At 40.2% G+C, this 19,634-nt stretch overlaps 1 protein-coding gene across 5 annotated transcripts in view; it reads left to right on the top strand.

Moving 5' to 3' along the window:
• The first annotated feature begins 730 nt into the window (after positions 1-730).
• TRPM7 (transient receptor potential cation channel subfamily M member 7) overlaps positions 731-19,634 on the top strand; it is a 110,362-nt gene continuing 91,458 nt past the window's right edge. For 3 of the 5 annotated variants that reach the window (XR_004285827.1, XM_032343697.1, XM_032343699.1), the window contains exons 1-2: positions 731-1,019; positions 16,419-16,498. Coding sequence is in view for 3 of the 5 variants with exons in the window: in XM_032343697.1 (XP_032199588.1) it covers positions 1,017-1,019; positions 16,419-16,498 (83 nt within the window). In the remaining 2 variants the exon portion in view is untranslated. Of the gene's footprint in view, positions 1,020-1,041; positions 1,552-16,418; positions 16,499-19,634 lie in introns of those variants that run through there. The other 2 variants (XM_032343696.1, XM_032343698.1) reach the window with 2 other exon arrangements.

Raw genomic sequence — 19,634 nt, 5'->3', positions numbered from 1 at the left:
TGTGTTTAAAAAAGGGCTGCGATAGAGCCAGGTAATAGAGGGTCAGACCGACAAACTTCTTCCTTGGGAGCAGAAAGCTCTTATGCGAAAAGCAAGTTAGTAACCTAACGCTCTTAGTCAAACCCAGGCTTAGCGAAGGAAAACAAAAAGCAGAGAGGCTGCTATTAGGCCCGGGAACAATCCGCAGCCTTTGGTTAGGGCGGGTGGTGTATGCGTTGTCTGTGGGGGACACCTCTGGAAGGAAAGGATGGAGCCCACAGTTAAATGTGGGAGAATTTTTTTTCTGGCAGAAACAGAGGAAGTTGGAGGAAGAACGTGATCTAGGGTGAGAAGATGATGTGGCACTTTGGACGAGGAGAGTAAGACTTCTCGCTAACGCACAGAGAAGAGGCTGGGAAACGCCGCAGGACAGCGTAGGCAGGGGCCAGGCCCAGTTGGTCCGGCTAGCGGAGATGAGACCACGCCGCAACTCCAGGCTGGATCCCAGAGGCCCGGAACCTTCAGCCTTCACTATAGCTCCCTCGAGTTCCATTCCCGACACATGTCGGTGCGAGGCCCGCCCAGGTAGCCAATGGAGACCCTGAGTAATCCCCCGACCCTCCACGGGAAACCCGGAGCGGTAGGCGGAGGCGCCCGTGCCCGGCGCGTGCGCGCGGCACGGAGGGAGGCGGCCTGGATGGGAGGGAGCGCGCGCCCTTCACGTGACCCAGCCCGCGGGCGGCGACGCACACGACGCGCCCCTCACGTGGTCTGTCTCCAGGCCCGTCGCCGGCGGAGGCGGGCGCGGGCGCGTCCCTGTGGCCAGTCACCCGGAGGAGTTGGTCGCACAATTATGAAAGACTCAGCTTCTGCTGCTAGCGCCGGAGCTGAGTTAGTTCTGAGAAGGTTTCCCTGGGCTGTCCTTGTCCGGCGGCCTCTGCTGCCGCCTTCGGAGACGCTTCCCAATAGATGGCTACAGGCCGCGGAGGAGGAGGAGGTGGAGTTGCTGCCCTTCCGGAGTCCGCCCCGTGAGGAGAATGGTACTGGACCCACGCAGGCCCCGGCGGGGGAATGGCCCTGAGGGGTGGCTAGCAGGGAAGGGGGTTGGACCTGACTGGCAAGTGTGCGTCCGGAGCCGTGCTTTCTGGGGCGAAGGAGCCCGGAATTGCCTTGAGGCTTCCGGACTTGCCCTGGCGGGACGGGAGTGCGGTTCGTTCGGGGGTGAGGGGCAGGAAGCAGGTAGCAAATCTGGCACGACAGCTGGCCGCGGGAATGCCCCGAGCGGGGACCTGGCTCCAGCGAGGGGCCCCTCGAGGCGGCAGAGGCGCGAGCCAGGGAGTACCTGCTAGAGCCGAGCGGCCGCAGCGCGCCAGACGCAGCGCTCAGCCTCCAAGCTCCGCATCTCCCGGGAGCGCGTTCCTCCTGGCGCCAGTTGCTGGCAGATAAGGGAGCCAAATGCTCTGCTCAAGTTCGGCTTGGAAAGGGAAGGAGGGCTGGGAGGAAACACAAAAGGGATAGAGGACACGGGATTGGAGCTGTGCCGTATTTGCTTGCGCAGAGGATACTCCACAGGTACGTTTTCCGTCTGGAGCCAAAGAGGAGGGATTTGACGATATTGGTGGCAGATCTGGTTTCCAGTTTTCCTTAGCAAGAATTAAGGATTTTTACTGGGACGCTGCTGTAGGTACCGAGGCGACGTGTTACTGGTATTTATGTCGAACTTTCTCATCCGTTGCCCTAGAGAGGGGTTTTAAACCTATCATATACAGTGGAGATGGATTCGGTGCATTGCAGCTTTTGATGGAGCTTTTTGTTGTTATTGTTAAGGCCAGGAATCAGATTGGAAGTTTACAAAGAAAGTAATTGAGATCAGGAACTTGAAGACCAAAGTGCTTTTCTGGTCAGTACTTGATAGGTTTCATGCAAACGTCTCTCCCTCTGCTGGAGTCTGGCAGGGTTTACTTTTCTCCAGAAGTTAATTCAAGTGCCATACAAAAGTGAAACCACGAATATTGTTATACTCTGAATAAGTAGTGCACCTTACACTATTTTCCACCTTCTATCTTAATGTAAAGTCAACAAAAGCGTCATTTTACTTTTTTCCTTAATTTTAAAAAAAGGGTTACTGACACCAGATTTTTAAATTAATTAAATGGGTGTTAAGAGAATCTATTTTGGAGGGAAAAGTTGAACCATAGTGCCTTTTTTTTTTTTTTAAGATTTTATTTATTTATTTGACAGACAGAGATCACAATTAGGCAGAGAGGCAGGCAGAGAGAGAGGCGGAAGCAAGCTCACCGCTGAGCAGAGAGCCCGATGTGGGACTCGATCCCAGGACCCTGAGACCATGACCTGAGCCGAAGGCAGCGGCTTTAACCCACTGAGCCACCCAGGCGCCCCCCATAGTGCCTTTTTAATGGAAAAAGGAAACCATTAATACTGACTCTTCAGTTATGTGTATAGATTTTTTTTTGATGGTAAATAGGATAAATCTGAGCACACCCATTTCACTATTTTGAAAAACGTTTTTTAGATACTTTAGAAAATGGAAATCAAGATGATTCATCATCTTCAAACCAGATAGCTTTATTTCTAATGACTTTCTAGTGAAAGTCTATAATTTCTTAGTCTTACCTCAGATGCTCTCCTTAAATTCAGCCTCTAATGTCTTTTTCATACCTGCCTTGAAACCCAACCTTCAAAAATTAAGATGTGGTGTGAATTTCTCCTGTTTCTGCTGTCTTTTCATTTATGTCCAGGCTTTTTTGGTGGCAGATGCCCCTCTCCCCCCAACTTAAGCTTATATACATAAGTTGTGCACTGTCTGTGGCACATAATATTAACTCAGTGTTGATTGTACATGCATACAATCCTGTTGATTCTCCAGGGAGAAATTCTCATTGTAAAATTTGAAATTGAGGGTCATTGCTTGAGTCCTGACTCCTGCTGTGTAGTTTTTTTCCCCTTCTTTACAATTTCCAATTAAACCATAGTGGAAACTTAAAACTGAAAACTGAGGTTGTCCAATAATGATAATTTGTTGAGCCTCCTCAAATTTTAGTCAAAGTGTGACCTAAAAGTTCAATGAAGTGTGTCCTATCTACACTACAGATCTTATTGTAAACTATTAAAGTATTTGATTCTGGGAGCCACCTGGGTGGCTCAGCTGGTTAAGCATCTGACTTTTGGTTTTGGCTCAGGGTCCTGGGATCGAGCCTTGTGTCAGGCTCCCCACTCAGTGGAGAGTCTGCTTGTCTCCTTCTCTCTGTCCTTCCCCCAGCTTGAGCACTTGGCACGCTAGATCTTTCTCTCTCCCTCAAATCAGAATAAATCTTCAAAAAAATAAAGTATTTGCTTCTGGTAATCAGTTTTTTCTTTGACACTAAAAGAAAGCATACAAAATTTTCCTGCATTTAAAAAAAAACATTTAAGCAGCCAGCCAACCAAAAAAACACAAAACAAAACAAACGAGATACCAAAAACAAAGTTAAAAACTGGAGTGGAATCAAGTTTTATACAAAATTGCCCACCATGGCTACAGAAATATTTGTTTTTAGTATTTGGTAATTGGTTATTTAGTGTTTAATATATTCTTTTTTAAAAGATGTTATTTATTTGTCAAAGAGGGAGAGAGCACAAATGGGAAGCAGCAGATAAAAGGAGAAGTAGGCTCCCCACTGAGCAAGGAGCCTGAAACTCAATCCCAGGACCCTGGGATCATGACCTGAGTTGAAAGCAGATGATTAACTAACTGAGCCACCCAGGCATCCCAGTTATTCATATATTCTAAGCACTGTGATAGGCACTGGCGTGCCATGTGTTAGACAAGTTTTCCGCTTTCAGACAGCTTATGTTCTAGTTATTTATAAAAGATCTAGTTAGTGGAAGATGCATGCATCATAAAACAAAAATTTAGCGTCTACTCTATTGCAGACACTGAGGTACTTAATAGTTTTGAAAGGCAGTACAGATAGACAAAAGCCAGAAGGGTGATACGATACTATTGCATAGATTACTTTGAAAATATGGGGTAATAAAGGAGAGAAAGGAAAGTCTGGGTGAGTTTGCACAAAAGTTGGTGGTAAAGGGGAGTCTTACAGAGTTGGTAGGAATTGGAATTAACCTGGAAATAGGGGCATTGAGTTGGTGGTTTTAGTCCAAGGAAACAGAGCTTTAGAAGAGAAGAACATCCCTAGTTTATTCTGGGAACTACTGTACATGTACTTTAAGCAGTTTGAAATGAGTGGAGTATGGGATGATATTGGGTACTGGTGGAAATGTTTTAGAGACAAAGACCAGATTCCTTTTTCTTTTTTTAAGATTTATTTATGTATGGGGAGCCTGGGTGGCTCTTTCCTTAAGCTTCTGCCTTAGGCTCAGGGACGATCCCTGCATCTGGTTCGCTGGTTGGCGGGAAGCCTGCTTCTCCCTCTCTCACTCCCCCTGCTTGTGTTCCCTCTCTCACTGTGTCTCTCTCTGTCAAATAAGTAAATAAAATCTTAAAAAGAAAAGATTTATTTATTTTAAAGAGAGAGCATGTGTGAGTAGGGGTGGGGGACAGAGGGAGAGGGAGAGAATCTCAAACAAAATACCCTGCTGAAGACAGACTCTGAGGCAGGGTTCAATCTCAAAACCCTAAGATCATGACCTGAGCCAAAACCAAGAGTTGGACCCTCAACTGACTGAGCTGCTCAGGTGCCCCAAGGACCATATTTCTGAGGACAATGAATGTCGTAAAAGTTTGGATTTCATACTGGAGATGTTGGGGATCTACTTAAGGAAACAATATGGGGGTGAGTGGAGTGTGTTTAAATTGGAAAAAGAGACCCATAAAGGAGAAGGCTATAGCAAGACTGACCAAGTGTCAAGGTCTTGAAACAAAGTAGTAGTGGAAGGAGGAACAGATTGAGATGTTTAGGATTTAGAATATTTAGAACTTGGTTACTTGGTTACTTTTGTGTGCTCTAAAGTATGTGTGTGTGTATTGGCAAATGTCAGTAATAAAAACCAGACATAAAATGAAAACATGTTTTACTTGAAGTCATTACTTAAAATATGCAAATGTAATTCTTAAAGGCAATACTTAAAATGTACATTTTTTGTTTTTATTTTATTTTTTTTAAGTTTTTTTTTATTTGGCAGAGAGCAGGAGAGTACAAACCGGGGAGCAGCAGGAGAGGGGAAGCAGGCCCTCTGGTGAGCAGGGAACCTGATACAAGGCGAGGGGCTCAGTCCCAGGACCCTGGGATTATGACTGGAGCCGAAGGCAGTCACTTAACCAATTAAGCCACCTCAGGTGCCCCTGGTTTTGATTTTTTTTTTTTTTAAGATTTTATTTATTGATTGACACAGAGAAAGAGATCACAAGCAGGCAGAGAGGCAGGCAGAGAGAGAGCGTGGGGGGGCTCGATCCCAGGATCCTGAGAGTATGACCTGAGCCGAAGGCAGAGGATTAATCCGCTGAGCCACCCAGGTGCCCCCTGGTTTTTATTTTTAAATGAAGGTCTACTGAGGCTTAAGCAGTTGCAAAAGTTTGAGAGTTCCACCAATCAGATGTTTTTGGTCTAGTGCTTTGATATTCTCTTTATCCTTCTAATAGAGGAGATTTCATACATAAAGAAATATAATAGAATGATTCACCATACATCCATGACCAGTTTTGACAGTTTGAAATGTATATTTTGTGTCTTCTATTACTCCCCCCATTCCTTCTCTTTTTTTTTCCCCCATTCCTTCTCAAATGGATAACTTAAAAGCAAATCTCAGACATTTTATATCTGTAAATACTTCATTGTGTATATCTCTAAATATGATTCGTAATACATCCACATTACTATTAGCACACTTGAAAAATTAGTACTTCTTTAATATTATTAAATATTTGGCCTATTTCCCTGATTGTTTCATGTTTTTCTTCTTTTGGTTTGTTTATTTAAATCAGCATCTGAAGAATTCCATACAGCATCTGGTTGATAAATAAGTTTCATTCTGTAGCAGCCCCCTTTTGTGTGTGTGTGTGTCACTTACCATTTATTTAGTGAGAAAAATCCAGATCATTTGCTCTATAGAATTTCCCACAGTTTAGATTCTGTTGGATGCATCCGTATCGTGTGATGTAACTTGTTTCTCCTCTATTTCCTGTGGTTAATCTGGGGATTTGATCAGATTGTAGTATGATATTTTGGCAAGAGTACTTCACAGGTTGTGCTATGTATCTTGTATTGCATCACAAGAAGCACATGCTTTTTGTTTTTGTTGTTGTTGTTGTTGTTGTTATGTTAGGATTGACCAGTGGGTTTGCTGTTGTTAGCTGCCTGATCTTTCAGTGGTAAAGTTCTTCATTAGACGTTTACATAATAGTTTTAGTAATAGCCATTGATGATTATTGCCATTGATCTTTCATTCTAGGTTTCTCTTTCCCTTATTTTATTTTATTTTTTTAGAGGTAGTAGGGGAGGGGCAGGGTGAGAGGAAGAGAATCTCAAGCAGGCTCCATACCCTGTGCAGAACCCACGTGGATCCTGAGATCACAACCTGAGTAGAAGTCAAGAGTCCAGTGTTTAACTGACTGAGCCACCCTACGCCCGTCCCCTTATTTTTTTGAGAAACCGTTCAGTATATGATAAATTTTACAGTCTTTTTTTTTTTTAAGTGACTCCGCCTTAAGTGCCTGGTTTTTGTTTTTTGTTTGTTTGTTTTTAAAGATTTATTTATGAGAGAGAGAGCAAGAGCACTAATGCTTGAGTTGGGGGCAGGAGCAGAGGGAAGGGGAGAGAATCTCAAGACTCCATGCTGAGTGCTGGTTCCCACGACTCTGAGATCATGACCTGACCTGAGCTGAAACCGAGTACTACGCTTAAATGACTGAGCCATCCAGGCTATTAAGTGCCTTTTTTAAGCTTGGTATCTAGATGTACCCAAATACAGAAAAATAGAGATTAATTTAGTGTGAGTATTATTTGGCTATCTGTGGGTCTTGATATGAGTTACTTATTTGAGTTGATAAAAAATAACTTAGATATATATCACTTTTAGAAGGAGTTTTGCAATTACTAGATTAGTTTGAATATGAATGAAAATTTGACTTGGAAATTTGATATTTGTAAGTTTTATATATATGGACTTTTGTAAAAATCAATATTAGGTTTTTGGAGATTTATTCATCTTAATAAAACATGTGAAGTCTAGTTTACTCCTGTTATTTTGTTTTTATTTATTTTTCTTTGTCTTTATTTCCATTCAAAGTAAACAGTCTACTTCTCTGCACAACAGCCTTGCCATGCGTACTTAGTTCGCCTCTTCTAACTGCTATATATTATATGGATATACTGTTGTCCATTTTACTGTTATTAGGCAGTTTGATTATTTCCAGTTTTTTACATACAATGATAAAGCATTCTTGTATGTATCATCTTATGTACAAATGTGAGAATTTTTCTAGGATACATATATATAGAAGTGGAATTATAAATCATAAGATAGGTGCATCTTCAATTTTATAGATATTGCTAAAGTGTTGACCAAAGTAGTTGTGTGGTTTATATTTCCTGTAAAGTATATGAGGGTTCCTACTTCTTTCAATATCTTTGCCACACTTCATTGATTGGGTTCTTTTATTTTGCTGGACTCATGAATATGAAATAGTTCCCCATTGTTTTAATTTGCATGTCACCACTAATACCTGAGTATTTCAGGTTATGGGTTTTTGGCGGTGGTTCCTTCCTCTCTTGTGAATTGCCTATTTATAATCTTTTCTCAGTTTTCTATTGGATTATCTTTTTCTTATTTATTTGCTTGTAGAAGTTCTTTAGGTATCCTGAAAACTTTGGGGGAGAGTGGTTTATGAGCTGCAAATATCTTCTCCAGCCTGTAGCTTTTTAATTTTTCACTTGGTTAATGGTAGGCTGTTTACTTATTTTTTAGGCTGTTGATGTTACATTGCTTTTTAATTTAGTGTAATAATTTATCAGTATTTTCTTGTTTTTTTTAAAGTTTTATTTTAGTAATTTCCACACCCATTGTGGGGCTTGAACTCAACCCCAGCTGAGCCAGCTTGTGTCCCATCATTGTTTGCTTTATAGTATATGCCTCGGTGGGTCACTCTGTTAAGTGTCAGACTCTTGATTTCCCTCAGGTCATGATTTTGGGGTTTTGAGATCGGCTCCTTGTTGGTCTCTGTGCTGGGCGTGACGCCTGCTTAAGATTCTCTTTCTTTCTCTCCCTCTACCCCTCCTGCCCATTTGCTGTATCTCTCTAAATAAATAAATAAATAAATAAAAATCTTGAAATAAAAGTTTCTTTCTAGTGCTAACATTCTGTGTTTGTATTTAGTTTTTACTTCACTTGAAGCATTTAAGTTTAGGAATTTTTAGGGGCGCCTGGGTGGCTCAGTGGGTTAAGCCGCTGCCTTCGGCTCAGGTCATGATCTCAGGGTTCTGGGATCGAGTCCCGCATTGGCCTCTCTGCTCAGCAGGGGGCCTGCTTCCCTTCCTCCCTCTCTGCCTGCCTCTCTGCCTATTTGTGATTTCTCTCTGTCAAATAAATAAATAAAATAAAATAAAATAAAAAAAGGAATTTTTAGGTTTGTGTTTAGAGTATGCCACCTCTTGGTAAAATTCAGTAATGCAGGCGAGCAAAAGAAGTATAAATCAGAATTTATATGTTGAGAATTAAGGGCACATTTCATTGGGTATCTGATGGCAGAGCAGAAACAGAATTTCAAAAAATGCAGAAACCTATTATTGGAAAGGATTTATAACTGTTACCTGGGGTATGTGGCTATCAGGTGTGCGAAGCCAATCCCTAATGCAATAAATGAGGGCCGTGAAAAACAGGAATGCTGTGTGTAGGGAGAATATATTTACACTTGACAACTACACAAACAAAGTGAAAGGCAGTAAGCCTTCGAAATAAGCAGAATTGGTGAATACTTAATGTTGAGGAAGCTGTAAGAGATAGTCTTGAAACATACAAATGTAGGCACAAAATTTGGTAAAAATTTGTGAGCATCAAGAGTGATAACAATTTAAGTGACTTAGCAGATCATTTCATTAAAGTTTTGGATGGATTTGCCAATTAGAAACTACCATGGAAGATTTGAGGTTGTGAAGGGATAGTACTGGCTGTTTGTTTAGAATTAAGAATGGTAAAATGAAACTAATCTGTGAGCAAGATTTGTACTAAGACCTGAAATCCCGACAGCATTCCTGTTTTGAGTAGTTATTTATTTTATCAAAATACTCAAAAAATGAATACCTAAAGTGACTGGAGTGTCTTAGGTTGATGGTGATTAGAAAAGACCATTGTTTCTGGAAAAAAGCTAGATATTTGTACTCAGAGTACTAGATTTTTTTGCTCACTGGTGTTCAGGTTTTATGTGCATGCGCGTGTGTGTAAATGTATAATGTATGTATATATATATGCTTTATTTGAATGCTTTTGGGAGTGGGTAGGGACAGCACAGAATCTGATGTGAGGCTCAATTTCATGACCCTAAGATCAGACCTGAGCCAGCCAAGAGTTGAATGCTTAACTGACTGAGCCACCCAGGCACCCCTTAAATGCTTTTTCTATTCAAATTGCTGCAAGAAAAAATAACTTCATTAATGAACACCTAAAATTCTTTAACCCTACCCTTTCTTCCCCTGTCACTGAAAAGCAACTATTACTTAATACAAGGATCTGCTGGGATGGTAGAAGTGGTAGAGGTATTTTAGTGTTGAAGAAACCATGTAGAAGAATATGAAGGGCTTGGTACATGCTTGTTGGATTGAATTGACTCAGAGGAACATGAAAAGATCCACGCTTTTGTGGGATTCAGAGCATGGGTTTATATAGCATGCCGTGTTGGCCAAATCTGGCCAAGGCCTATTTTTTAGGACACATATATACCTGTCATTCAATTTTAGGAGTATTTCAGTGAATATATATCCAAAGTTTTGCAAACCAGCATTTAGACTTAACTGGGCCATTAGTTCATTGCTGTAGAGCAGTCATTTTGAAATCTGTTGATCTGATTCCTCCATCCCTACCCCAACCCGGTTTGAACTATTAGCTAGCATTGTTTCAGGCAGGCTGCAGCTAAGAAACAGAATAGGGGAAAAGCTAATACTAGTTAGCAGTAGTTAGTAATTAACAGTACCTTTTAGTGAGAGACAGAACTGAAAGACACTATGAGAAGAACTTGCCTTCCTTAGCCACTGGTCCCAGAAAGAAAATGAGACATGCTTGGAGTTCCTTTGAGCCAGCTAAACCTGAAACTGAAAGTGGAGCTTGGGTCTGCAGCTGGCTACCAGCCCAGCAGAGGTAAAGAAAGGAAGAACAGATAAGGGATCTGAAGATCAGAGAGTTTTGGAACTTGCCTGGGGTCGCAAAGAACGTAAGCAGCAGAGCAGGGGTTTGAACCTGACACTGTGACTCAAAAGCCTCAACTCTTCAGCTACATAGCTGCAGAGAAGTGAGGAAGTATGCTCATGTTGGGACTTTGAAAAACAAAAACAAAAACAAGAAAACAGTGTCTTTTAGAAGTATTTTAGCCCTTCTGTTTTTGTTTTTTCCATGTTCAGAAAATTATATACGGAACGATCACATAGGAATTCCCCCTTTAATGTATTTCTGCTCAGTGGCTTATTTAAAGCATGTCATCAAGTGGTCTTGAAATACTTATTTTAAATTTTTCTTAAAAAATCAGTAGAGGTTTTGGAGTTAGGGCAAACTGTTAGCTGTGTGACTTTGGGCAGTTCACTAACTTCTATGTCTAAGTAGTCTCTGCATCTGTAATCTGGGGATACTAATAGTACCCAATTTATAGAATTACTGTGAGCATAGGATGAGTTAATACATATAAGATATTTAGAACAGTGCCTGACAAACACAATGTATCTACTACCTAAAGTTATCTCTTGTTATTTTTATTTTGGGCAAAGGGTTTACAAAAGATGCACTGTGAACTGTTTTTTTAGGCAGCATCTTTTATGTGATAATATGGGTAAATTATATGTGGATTGGGAACTTATATCTAGTAATAGAGGAGTCATGGCTTTGGGTTTCCCTTTGTGCAGTGACTCCTGAAACTGAACATTTCCCTTGTGGAGGACTTTGAAATCTACTACTCATTGTGTATCTTATCATCTTGCACCTAAGCTGTCTGCTGCATGGTTGATCTAGGGTCTCCCACCAAAGTGGAATAGTTGACGCTGCCTCGTGTGCAATCTGTGATCCCAGTTTGTTTTTCTGAGAGACCATGCCAAGCTTGTGGTGTTATGGGAGTCTTTATTTCGTTAGCACCTAGGAAGACACCCCGCGCGGCCCCCTTCCCCTCCCCAATTTGTACTCCTTTGACCTTCATTTGTTATACAGAGCAAATTCTAAACAACCACTTTCTGGGGTGCCTGGCTTGGCTCAGTTGAAAAGCATGTGATTCTTGATCTAGTGGTTGTAAATTGGATCCTCATGTTAGGTGTAGAGGTTACTCAAAACAAAACAATAAAACAACCACTGTCTTCAGGGAGTTTGCATTTGAAAACATATGCCTAAAGGCATTTTATGAACTTGTAACTAGTAGATCACTTCTGGAATATTCTATCTCTGACTTACTCTAAATTAGCTGTATTTTAAGGTTTTTTTCTTTATCTTCATGTTGGGTTCTCAGAATCTATAGATTGGTGTTTTTCATCAGTTCTGGGAAAGTCTTCTTCTTATCTCTTTAAACATTGCCTTTGCCCATTCTTTCCCTTTTCTCCTTCTGGAACTCTGATTAAACATTCATTTGACCTCTTCATTCTGTTTTACATCTTTCTTAACAACCCTCCCCTGCCTTTCAGACAACTTCATTTTGGTATAATGCACATATTCTAAAATTTGCCCTTTGTAAGTATATATGTTTGATTTAAAAAAAAAAGATTTTATTTATTTTTTTGAGAGAGAGCATGAGCAGGGTGACAGGGAAGGAAGGAGAGGAAAAAGCAGGTTCCCTGGCTGAGCGTTGGGGGAGGGGAGGCTGGATCCAAGGAACCTGGCATCTGGACCTGAGCTGACAACAGACATTTAACCGGCTGGCCCACCTAGGCGTCCCTTGATGGTTCGTAATACATTTATTTAGTTTTATAGCCACCGCAATGCAGTTTTAGAACACTTCTGTCCTCTCACAAAGTTCTCTTATATTTGTTTGCAATTTATCACTGTTCTTACTTTCAGCCTCAGGTGTTTACTAAACATTGTTTCTGTGGTTTTGTCTTTTCTAGAAATTTCATGTAAGTGCAATTATGTGATCTTACGTGCCTTACTTTTTTTACTTAATGTCTTTGAGGTGTAGCTATGTTGCATGTTATCCTTAGCTTGCCCCCCTTATTGTTATAAGTAGCTAAAGCCAACAGCACCACCCAGGCAACCCTATTTATTTTTCAAAATATTACTTTATGCTTAAGACTTAGCTAGGTTTCCATTTAGATCTTCATCTCTGTTGCATGGAAGAAAGTTGGAATCTTGGCATAGAGTTGTATGACATGTAAGATTTTGTGCATTAATGATTGTTAAAATAATTTCAAATTGTTGTATATCCAAATACACACTGAATAAACTCTTTATATTCTTTCAAAGGAAAAATATTACTTTATCTGATGATGAATAGACTGTAAGATGACAAGGGTGACATGAACGGATTCTGGTAAGCCAAGCAAGAAGTGATGATGGCTTGGCCTAGAATAGTAGCAGTGGAGGAGTGGGAAGTGGCTGGATTCTGGATATGTTTTGAAGGCAAGTTGTCAGGTTTTGCTCATGAGACTATTTATGAAGTCGATAAAGAGAAAATCAAGAATGTCACTAAGATTTTTGCCTTAAGAAAATAGAACTGGAGGAATAGAGTTGACATTTACTGAGATGAGGAAGACTATAAGAAATGAGTAGATGGGTTAACGCCTGTGTCTTCCGCTCAGGTCATGATCCCAGAGTCCTGGGATCCAGCCCTACATCAGGCTTTCTGCTCAGTGGGGAGCCTGCTTCCTCCTCCCTCTCTCTGCCGGCCTTTCTGCCTACTTGGGATCTCTGTCAAACAAACAAACAAATAAATAAATACAATCTTAAAAAAAATAAATAAAATCTTAAAAAGAAAAAAAAAGAAGATGCCTGTTGGACATCAAAATGAAGCTGTTGAGTGGGCAGTTGGCTATATGAACATGGAGTTTAGGGAGGGATCTAGCATGGAAATACAAATTTGGGAGTCATCCAGTATATTGTGATAAACTGTATGTGAGCACTGAAAGAGTGAATGTAATTGGGGGAAAAAAGTTCAAAGTATGAATGAATATAATTGGAAAAAAAGAAGTCCAAAGATTGGGGAGAAAGAGGGGTGCCTGGGTGGCTCAGTCGGTTAAGCATCTATCTTTGGCTTCGTTCATGATCTCCGGTTTGTGGGATTAAGCCCTGTGTTGTGCACCCTGTTTAGTGGGGAGCCTCCTTCTCCCTCATCCTCTGCAGTTCTCCCTGCTTGTGTGCATACACGCTCTCTCTTTCAAATAAGTAAATAAAATATTAAAAAAAAAAAAAAAGAAAACAGAAAAAGATTGGGAAGAAGATTGGGGTGATCAGCAAGGGAGATTAATGGAGTGACCAGTGAAGAGAAGACCAAACTAACTGATGAAGATGTTTAAAGAAGGTTGAGAATGGCAACTTTCTTAAACGCTGCTGGATAGGTCAATGAAATGAGCCCTGAAAATTATAAGTTTGGATTTAGGGAAAGTCATTGGTGATCTTGTTGGAGCTTCTTTCTTTCTATTTTTAATGATTTTATATATTTGAGAGAAAGAGCACACACAAGCAGAGGGAGCAGCAGAGGAAGATGGAGAAGCAGGCTCTCTACTGAGCAGGGAACCCGATGTGGGGCTCATTCCCTGGACCCTGGGCTCATGACCTAAGCCCAAGGCATATGCTGCAACTGACCCAGGCATCCCTTATTGAAACTTACTTAGAGAGAGTGGTTGATTTGAAAGCCTGACTGGAGTGAGTTTTAGAAAGTGTGGAAGGAGAAGAAAAGGGAAGAACTTCTACCAGGAATCTACTGTAGATGGAGGCAGTCATGGAGTGGTAGCTTGAGGGGAAGGTGGAGTCCAGCAAAAGTTTGTTGTGTTTTGTTTTTTAAAATGAGAAGAATAACATGTTGTGTGCTGATGGGAGTGAGTTAATAAAGAACAACAAAAAAATAATAATAAGGAATTGGTGGAGAATTTCCTTTAATGAGGTGTATGGGATTTAGGGCACAAGAGGAATGGTTGGACTTAAAAAGAAGTACCTATAGTCACAGGAAAGAAGGCAGAATATGTGGGTATAGATACTTACTGGTGGATATATATGATAGAAGCTTGTCCATGTTCTCTTCTGGTTGTTTAAATTTCTTCAGTTAAATGGGAAGTAAGTTCATCTGTTGAGAGTGAGAATGGAGAAGGAGGTTTGGAGGTTTAGGAGAGAAGGATGTAGTGTGAAATCATATAGGAGAATGACAAAATGGACTAGGGATGTATAATGTGATTATTGGGCATCATTAAGAAGCATTTGAGGTTTGTGGTCCATGTTTTAAAGTGGAACTAGAGGACATTGTTCTCTTTTGTCTAGTTACATTAACAGTAAGTAAGCAGTTACGGAAAAGTTGGGCAATAAAGGTGAATCAGGGTTGGGTTTGCCAGGTGTATTCTGGAAGCAAACACGAATTTTTGGTACAGTGATTCTAGAGACAGTCCTGCTCCCCCTGCCCCCAGGTGTAGGGAAAGCAAGTTTTTCAAAGGAATACCAGATTTTAATTGGAATAGAAAGGTGGTGGAGGAATTAGGCTAAGTGAGCTCTAGTATGTAGGATATTTTGCTGATACAGGGCCCTGTGTTCTAGAGGTTATCCTTTGATTTTTATAACGAGGGTATCATGGTGTAATTTGTTCCCACCTGAGTGAGTCTATTTAAAGAACCATTTAGGGGACCTGGGTGGCTCAGTTGGTTAAGCTGTTGCCTTTGGCTCAGGTCTCGATCCCAAGGTTCTGGGATGAGCCCTTCATCAAAATCCTTGCTCAGCAGGGAACCTGCTTCTATCTCTACCTGTTGCTCCCCTTGCTAGTACGTGCGCACACACACTCTTGCTCTCTATGACAAATTAAAAAAAAAACAACACAACTTTTTTTTTTCCCCTCAAAGATTTTATTTGTCTATTTGACAGAGGGAGATGCAGAGAGAGTGAGGGAACACGGGCAGGGGGAGTGGGATAGGGAGATGCAGTCTTCCCATGGAACAGAGAGCCTGATGTGGGACTCTTTCACAGGAGAGATGAATTTTGGCAGAATTTACTAGAATTAGCAAGCATTAGGGGAGTAGACTAAGGTTTATTATTGGGGTACCTGAAGGTTTTGAGAGGAACCTGCAGACCTTCACCAATCATAATATTGTCTAGAATGTCTATTCTCTCAGAGGTTTCTTTTTAGAACATTGGCTCTTCCTTTTTGGACTGTCCTGATAGTGTTGTATAGAGGATGGATTCTGTGTTTTTCAATCTACTCTGTTTAATCTACTCTAATTTATAAAAATCTACTCTAATTTATAAAAGTTTCATCTGAGCCAGCACATAATGCTTCTTCCTTTTTAATCAGTCACAAGTAGCAGATGAGGATCCAGAGTCTGAGAGTCTAAGGATCTAGGCAGAAACTTAAATAGTGGTATAAAAAATTAATTTAAAAATAACTTTTAAATTTTAAATATTATTTCAGATTTATAGTAATTGAGGGAAATGTGTTAATCTTCAACTGTGATCTTAGATTTGCCTTATGCTGTTAATTTTTTGCATTATGAATTTGCGACTATTTGGTTATACATATTTAAGATTGTAACCACAATCTGGTGAATCAGACATTTGTAATCATGTAATAACCTACCCTATCCCTGTTGATGTTACGGTCTGTTTTTCCTGATACTATTTTTCTTTTGATGAGGAGTTGCTTGGTATCTTTTTCTGTCTGTATACCATTAACCATCCACGCCCTTATGTTGTATATACTTAAATTAGAAATAAAAAATATATATATTTTTTAGTTAAATCTTACAATCACTTTTAATTCGTTTCTAAGTGATCCACTTCTGGGATCATACCAGCCCCTCTTGAGGTATTTGGCCCATATTGGAATCTGAAACTTGATGTTCCTCTCCTTAATATGTGAAGCAACAGTATCTTTGCAATATGTTGATTTAGTAGTCTAAATCACAGTGGGCTTGAATAGAATGATTGTTATATTTAGGTGTGTTGTCTTGAGTAAGTCTTTACTATATACTCTTGGTAAATGCTTAGTGAATGGAAAAAAATTAAATAGTATAGAACTATTTCTTTTTTTGTACTTATCTTTAAATTATTTCATTATACTATCAGTGGGTTACATTAATTTATAAACCATCTTTTAAAACTTTTTGTTTCAGTCCCAGAAATCCTGGATAGAAAGCACTTTGACCAAGAGGGAATGTGTATATATTATACCAAGTTCCAAAGACCCTCACAGGTAAGCATACCCTTGTTTTTTGGGTTCTTCTAGAAATTTGGATGTAAATCACATTGCTGTTTGCTTATTAAAAACCAAAATTATTATGGGTGGCTTAGTTGGTTGACGTCTGTCTGCCTTCGACTCAGGTCATGATCCTGCGGTCCTGGGATCGAGACCCATGTTGGGGTCCTAGCTCAGTGGGAGCCTCCTTTTTCCTATCCCTACTTGTGTGCTCTCTCTCTCTCTCAAATAAAGTAAAATCTTAAAAAAAAAAAAAAAGAGAGAGAGAGAGGAAAGATCATTAGCACAGTAAAGGTATTCTGGAATTCTTAATGACGTTTGCAGCATAAAACCTCTGAATTCTTCAGAGTATTATTCCTTTATCCCTAAGCTCCCCCAGATCATACTGGTATATTACAAAGATAGGGCAGTTAAGACTTTTTTAACTGATCCACTGATTTTGAGAAATTAAAAATGTGTTTGTATTTATTGAACATCTGTTGAATACCCAATACTATGGTTTGTTCATGCTAAAGAAATCAATACAAACCTAATAGTTCCTGTATTTGTCAGAATATAGATACAGCTCAGCATCTGCTAAAAAACCTATCATCAGAGATTGTAGACCATTCTGACCGACTTTGATGTTTCACATGGCTTTGATAATAGAAAAATTTAAGACACTAGTTAAAATTTAAGAAAAAGTTGACCTCTTGAGGTATTTATTGAAGTAACATTTTTCATAAATTTTTTTTCCTGAGGCCTAAAAATAGATAAAAACTTAAAAGGACAAATCAAAGAAAGAGTTATTTTCTAGGGGCGCCTGGGTGGCTCAGTGGGTTAAGCCGCTGTCTTCGGCTCAGGTCATGATCTCAGGGTCCTGGGATCGAGTCCCGCATCGGGCTCTCTGCTCAGCAGGGAGCCTGCTTCCTTCTCTCTCTCTCTGCCTGCCTCTCAGTGTACTTGTAATTTCTCTCTGTCAAATAAATAAATTAAAAAAAAAAAGAGTTATTTTCTAGAATACGGAGAACCTCTCTTCATAGACACTTAGGAAAAATTAGTTGAGAAAGGCATTTATAAGATTTTTGGATCTTCTTACCTTTCTCATTTCCTATCAAACCTTGTTCTCTAGCCAGTTAACTTCTTTGCAACTTTTACGTCTATTTGATATATGACTGCTACAAAAACATAGCCAAATTCAGAGCTAGAACAAATTAATCCTAAAATGAAACCACATAAGACCTTGTGTAGCCAAAGCAGTCTTGAGAAGGGGGAATAAAGTTGGAAATTTTCAAAATCTCATATTTTTTTTCAGTTTTTTAAAAAATTTAAATCCAATTAATATATAGTATAGCATTGATTTCAGAAGTCAAGGTCAATGTTCATCAGTCTTACATTAATACCCAGTATATCACATGCCTTCCTTAATGTTCATCACGCATTTACCCCATTTCCCAATTACCCCTCTCCCCTTTAGTAATCCTCAGTTTCCTATGATTAAGAGCCTCTTATGGTTTGTCTCCCTCTCTGATTTCATTTTGTTTTAGTTTTTCCTCTCTTCCCCTATGATCCTCTGTTTTGTTTATTAAATTCCACATATTGAGTGAGAATATATGATTGTCTTTCTCTGATTGACTCATTTCGTTTAAAGTAATACACTCTAGTTCCATCATGTTGTTGCAAATGGCAAGATTCAGTTTTTTGATGGCTAAGTAGTATTCCATTGTGTGTATGTATATATATGTGTGTGTGTATATATAACACCACACATCTTCTTTATCCATTCATCTGTTCATGGACATCTGGGCTCTTTTCATTGTTTGGCTATTGTGGACATTGCTGCTATAAATGTTGGGGTGCAGGTGCCCCTTTGGATCACTACATTTGTATCTTTGGGTTAAATCCCTAGTAGTACAATTGCTGGGTCATAGGGTAGCTCTATTTTCAACTTTTAGAGGAACCTGCATACTGTTTTCCAGAATGGCTTCACCAGTTTGCATTCCCACCAGCAGTGTAAGAGGGTTCCCCTTTCTCCTAACTTGTTAATTTTAGCCATTCTGACTGGTATTACATGGTATCTCATTCTGGTTTTGATTTGTATTTCCCTGATGCCAAATGATGTTGAGCATCTTTTCATTTGTCTGTTGGCCATTTGTATGTCTTTGGAGAAATGTCTGTTCATTTCTTTTGCCCATTTCTTGACAAACCCAGATTTCAAGATATACTACAAAGCTGTAGTAATCAAAATAGTATGGTACTGAGATGCCTGGGTGGCTCAGTCAGTTAAGCATCTGCCTTCTGCTTTGGTCATGATCCCAGAGTCCTGGGATTGAGTCCCACGCTGGTCTCCTTGCTCAGTGGGGAGCCTGTTCCTCCCTCTTCCTGCAGTTTCCTCTGCTTGTGCTCTCTTTCTCTCTGACAAGTAAATAAAAATCTTAAAAAAATAATAATAATATGGGGGCTCCTGGGTGGCTCGGTGGGTTAAGCGTCTGCCTTCGGCTCAGGTCGTGATCTCAGGGTCCTGTGATCAAGCCCGGCATTGGACTCTCTGCTCAGTGTGGAGCCTGATTGCCCCTCTCTCTCTGCCTGCCTCTGCCTACTTGTGGTCTCTCTCTCTGTGTCAAATAAATAAGTAAATCATTAAAAATACATATAGTACATATTTTATTTATTATAAAGATTTACTTAATTAACATATAGTATATTATTAGTTTCAGAGGAAGAGTTCAGTGGTTCCTTAGTCCTATATAATACTCAGTGCTCATTTTATCACATGCCTTTCTTCTTATCCATCATCCAGTTGCCCTATCCCACAACCCCATTCCTCCAGCAACCCTCAGTTTGTTTCCTATGATTAAGAGTGAGAGAGAGAATCTTTTTTTTTTTTTTTAAAGATTTTATTTATTTATTTGACAGACAGAGATCACAAGCAGGTAGAGAGGCAGGCAGAGAGAGAGAGAGGAGGAAGCAGGCTCCCTGCTGAGCAGAGAGCCCGATGTGGGACTCGATCCCAGGACCCTGAGATCATGACCTGAGCCGAAGACAGAGGCTTAACCCTCTGAGCCACCCAGGCGCCCGAGAGAGAGAATCTTAAGCACTCTCCACACCAGCACGGAGCCCATTGTGGGGCTGTATCCCATGACCCTGAGATCAT

Source organism: Mustela erminea, chromosome 5 (genome assembly GCF_009829155.1).
Source record: "Mustela erminea isolate mMusErm1 chromosome 5, mMusErm1.Pri, whole genome shotgun sequence".
Classification (NCBI taxonomy): Eukaryota; Metazoa; Chordata; class Mammalia; order Carnivora; family Mustelidae; genus Mustela; species Mustela erminea.
Note: the sequence above shows the minus strand (reverse complement) of the source record. Positions and strands in the feature narration are given on the sequence as shown.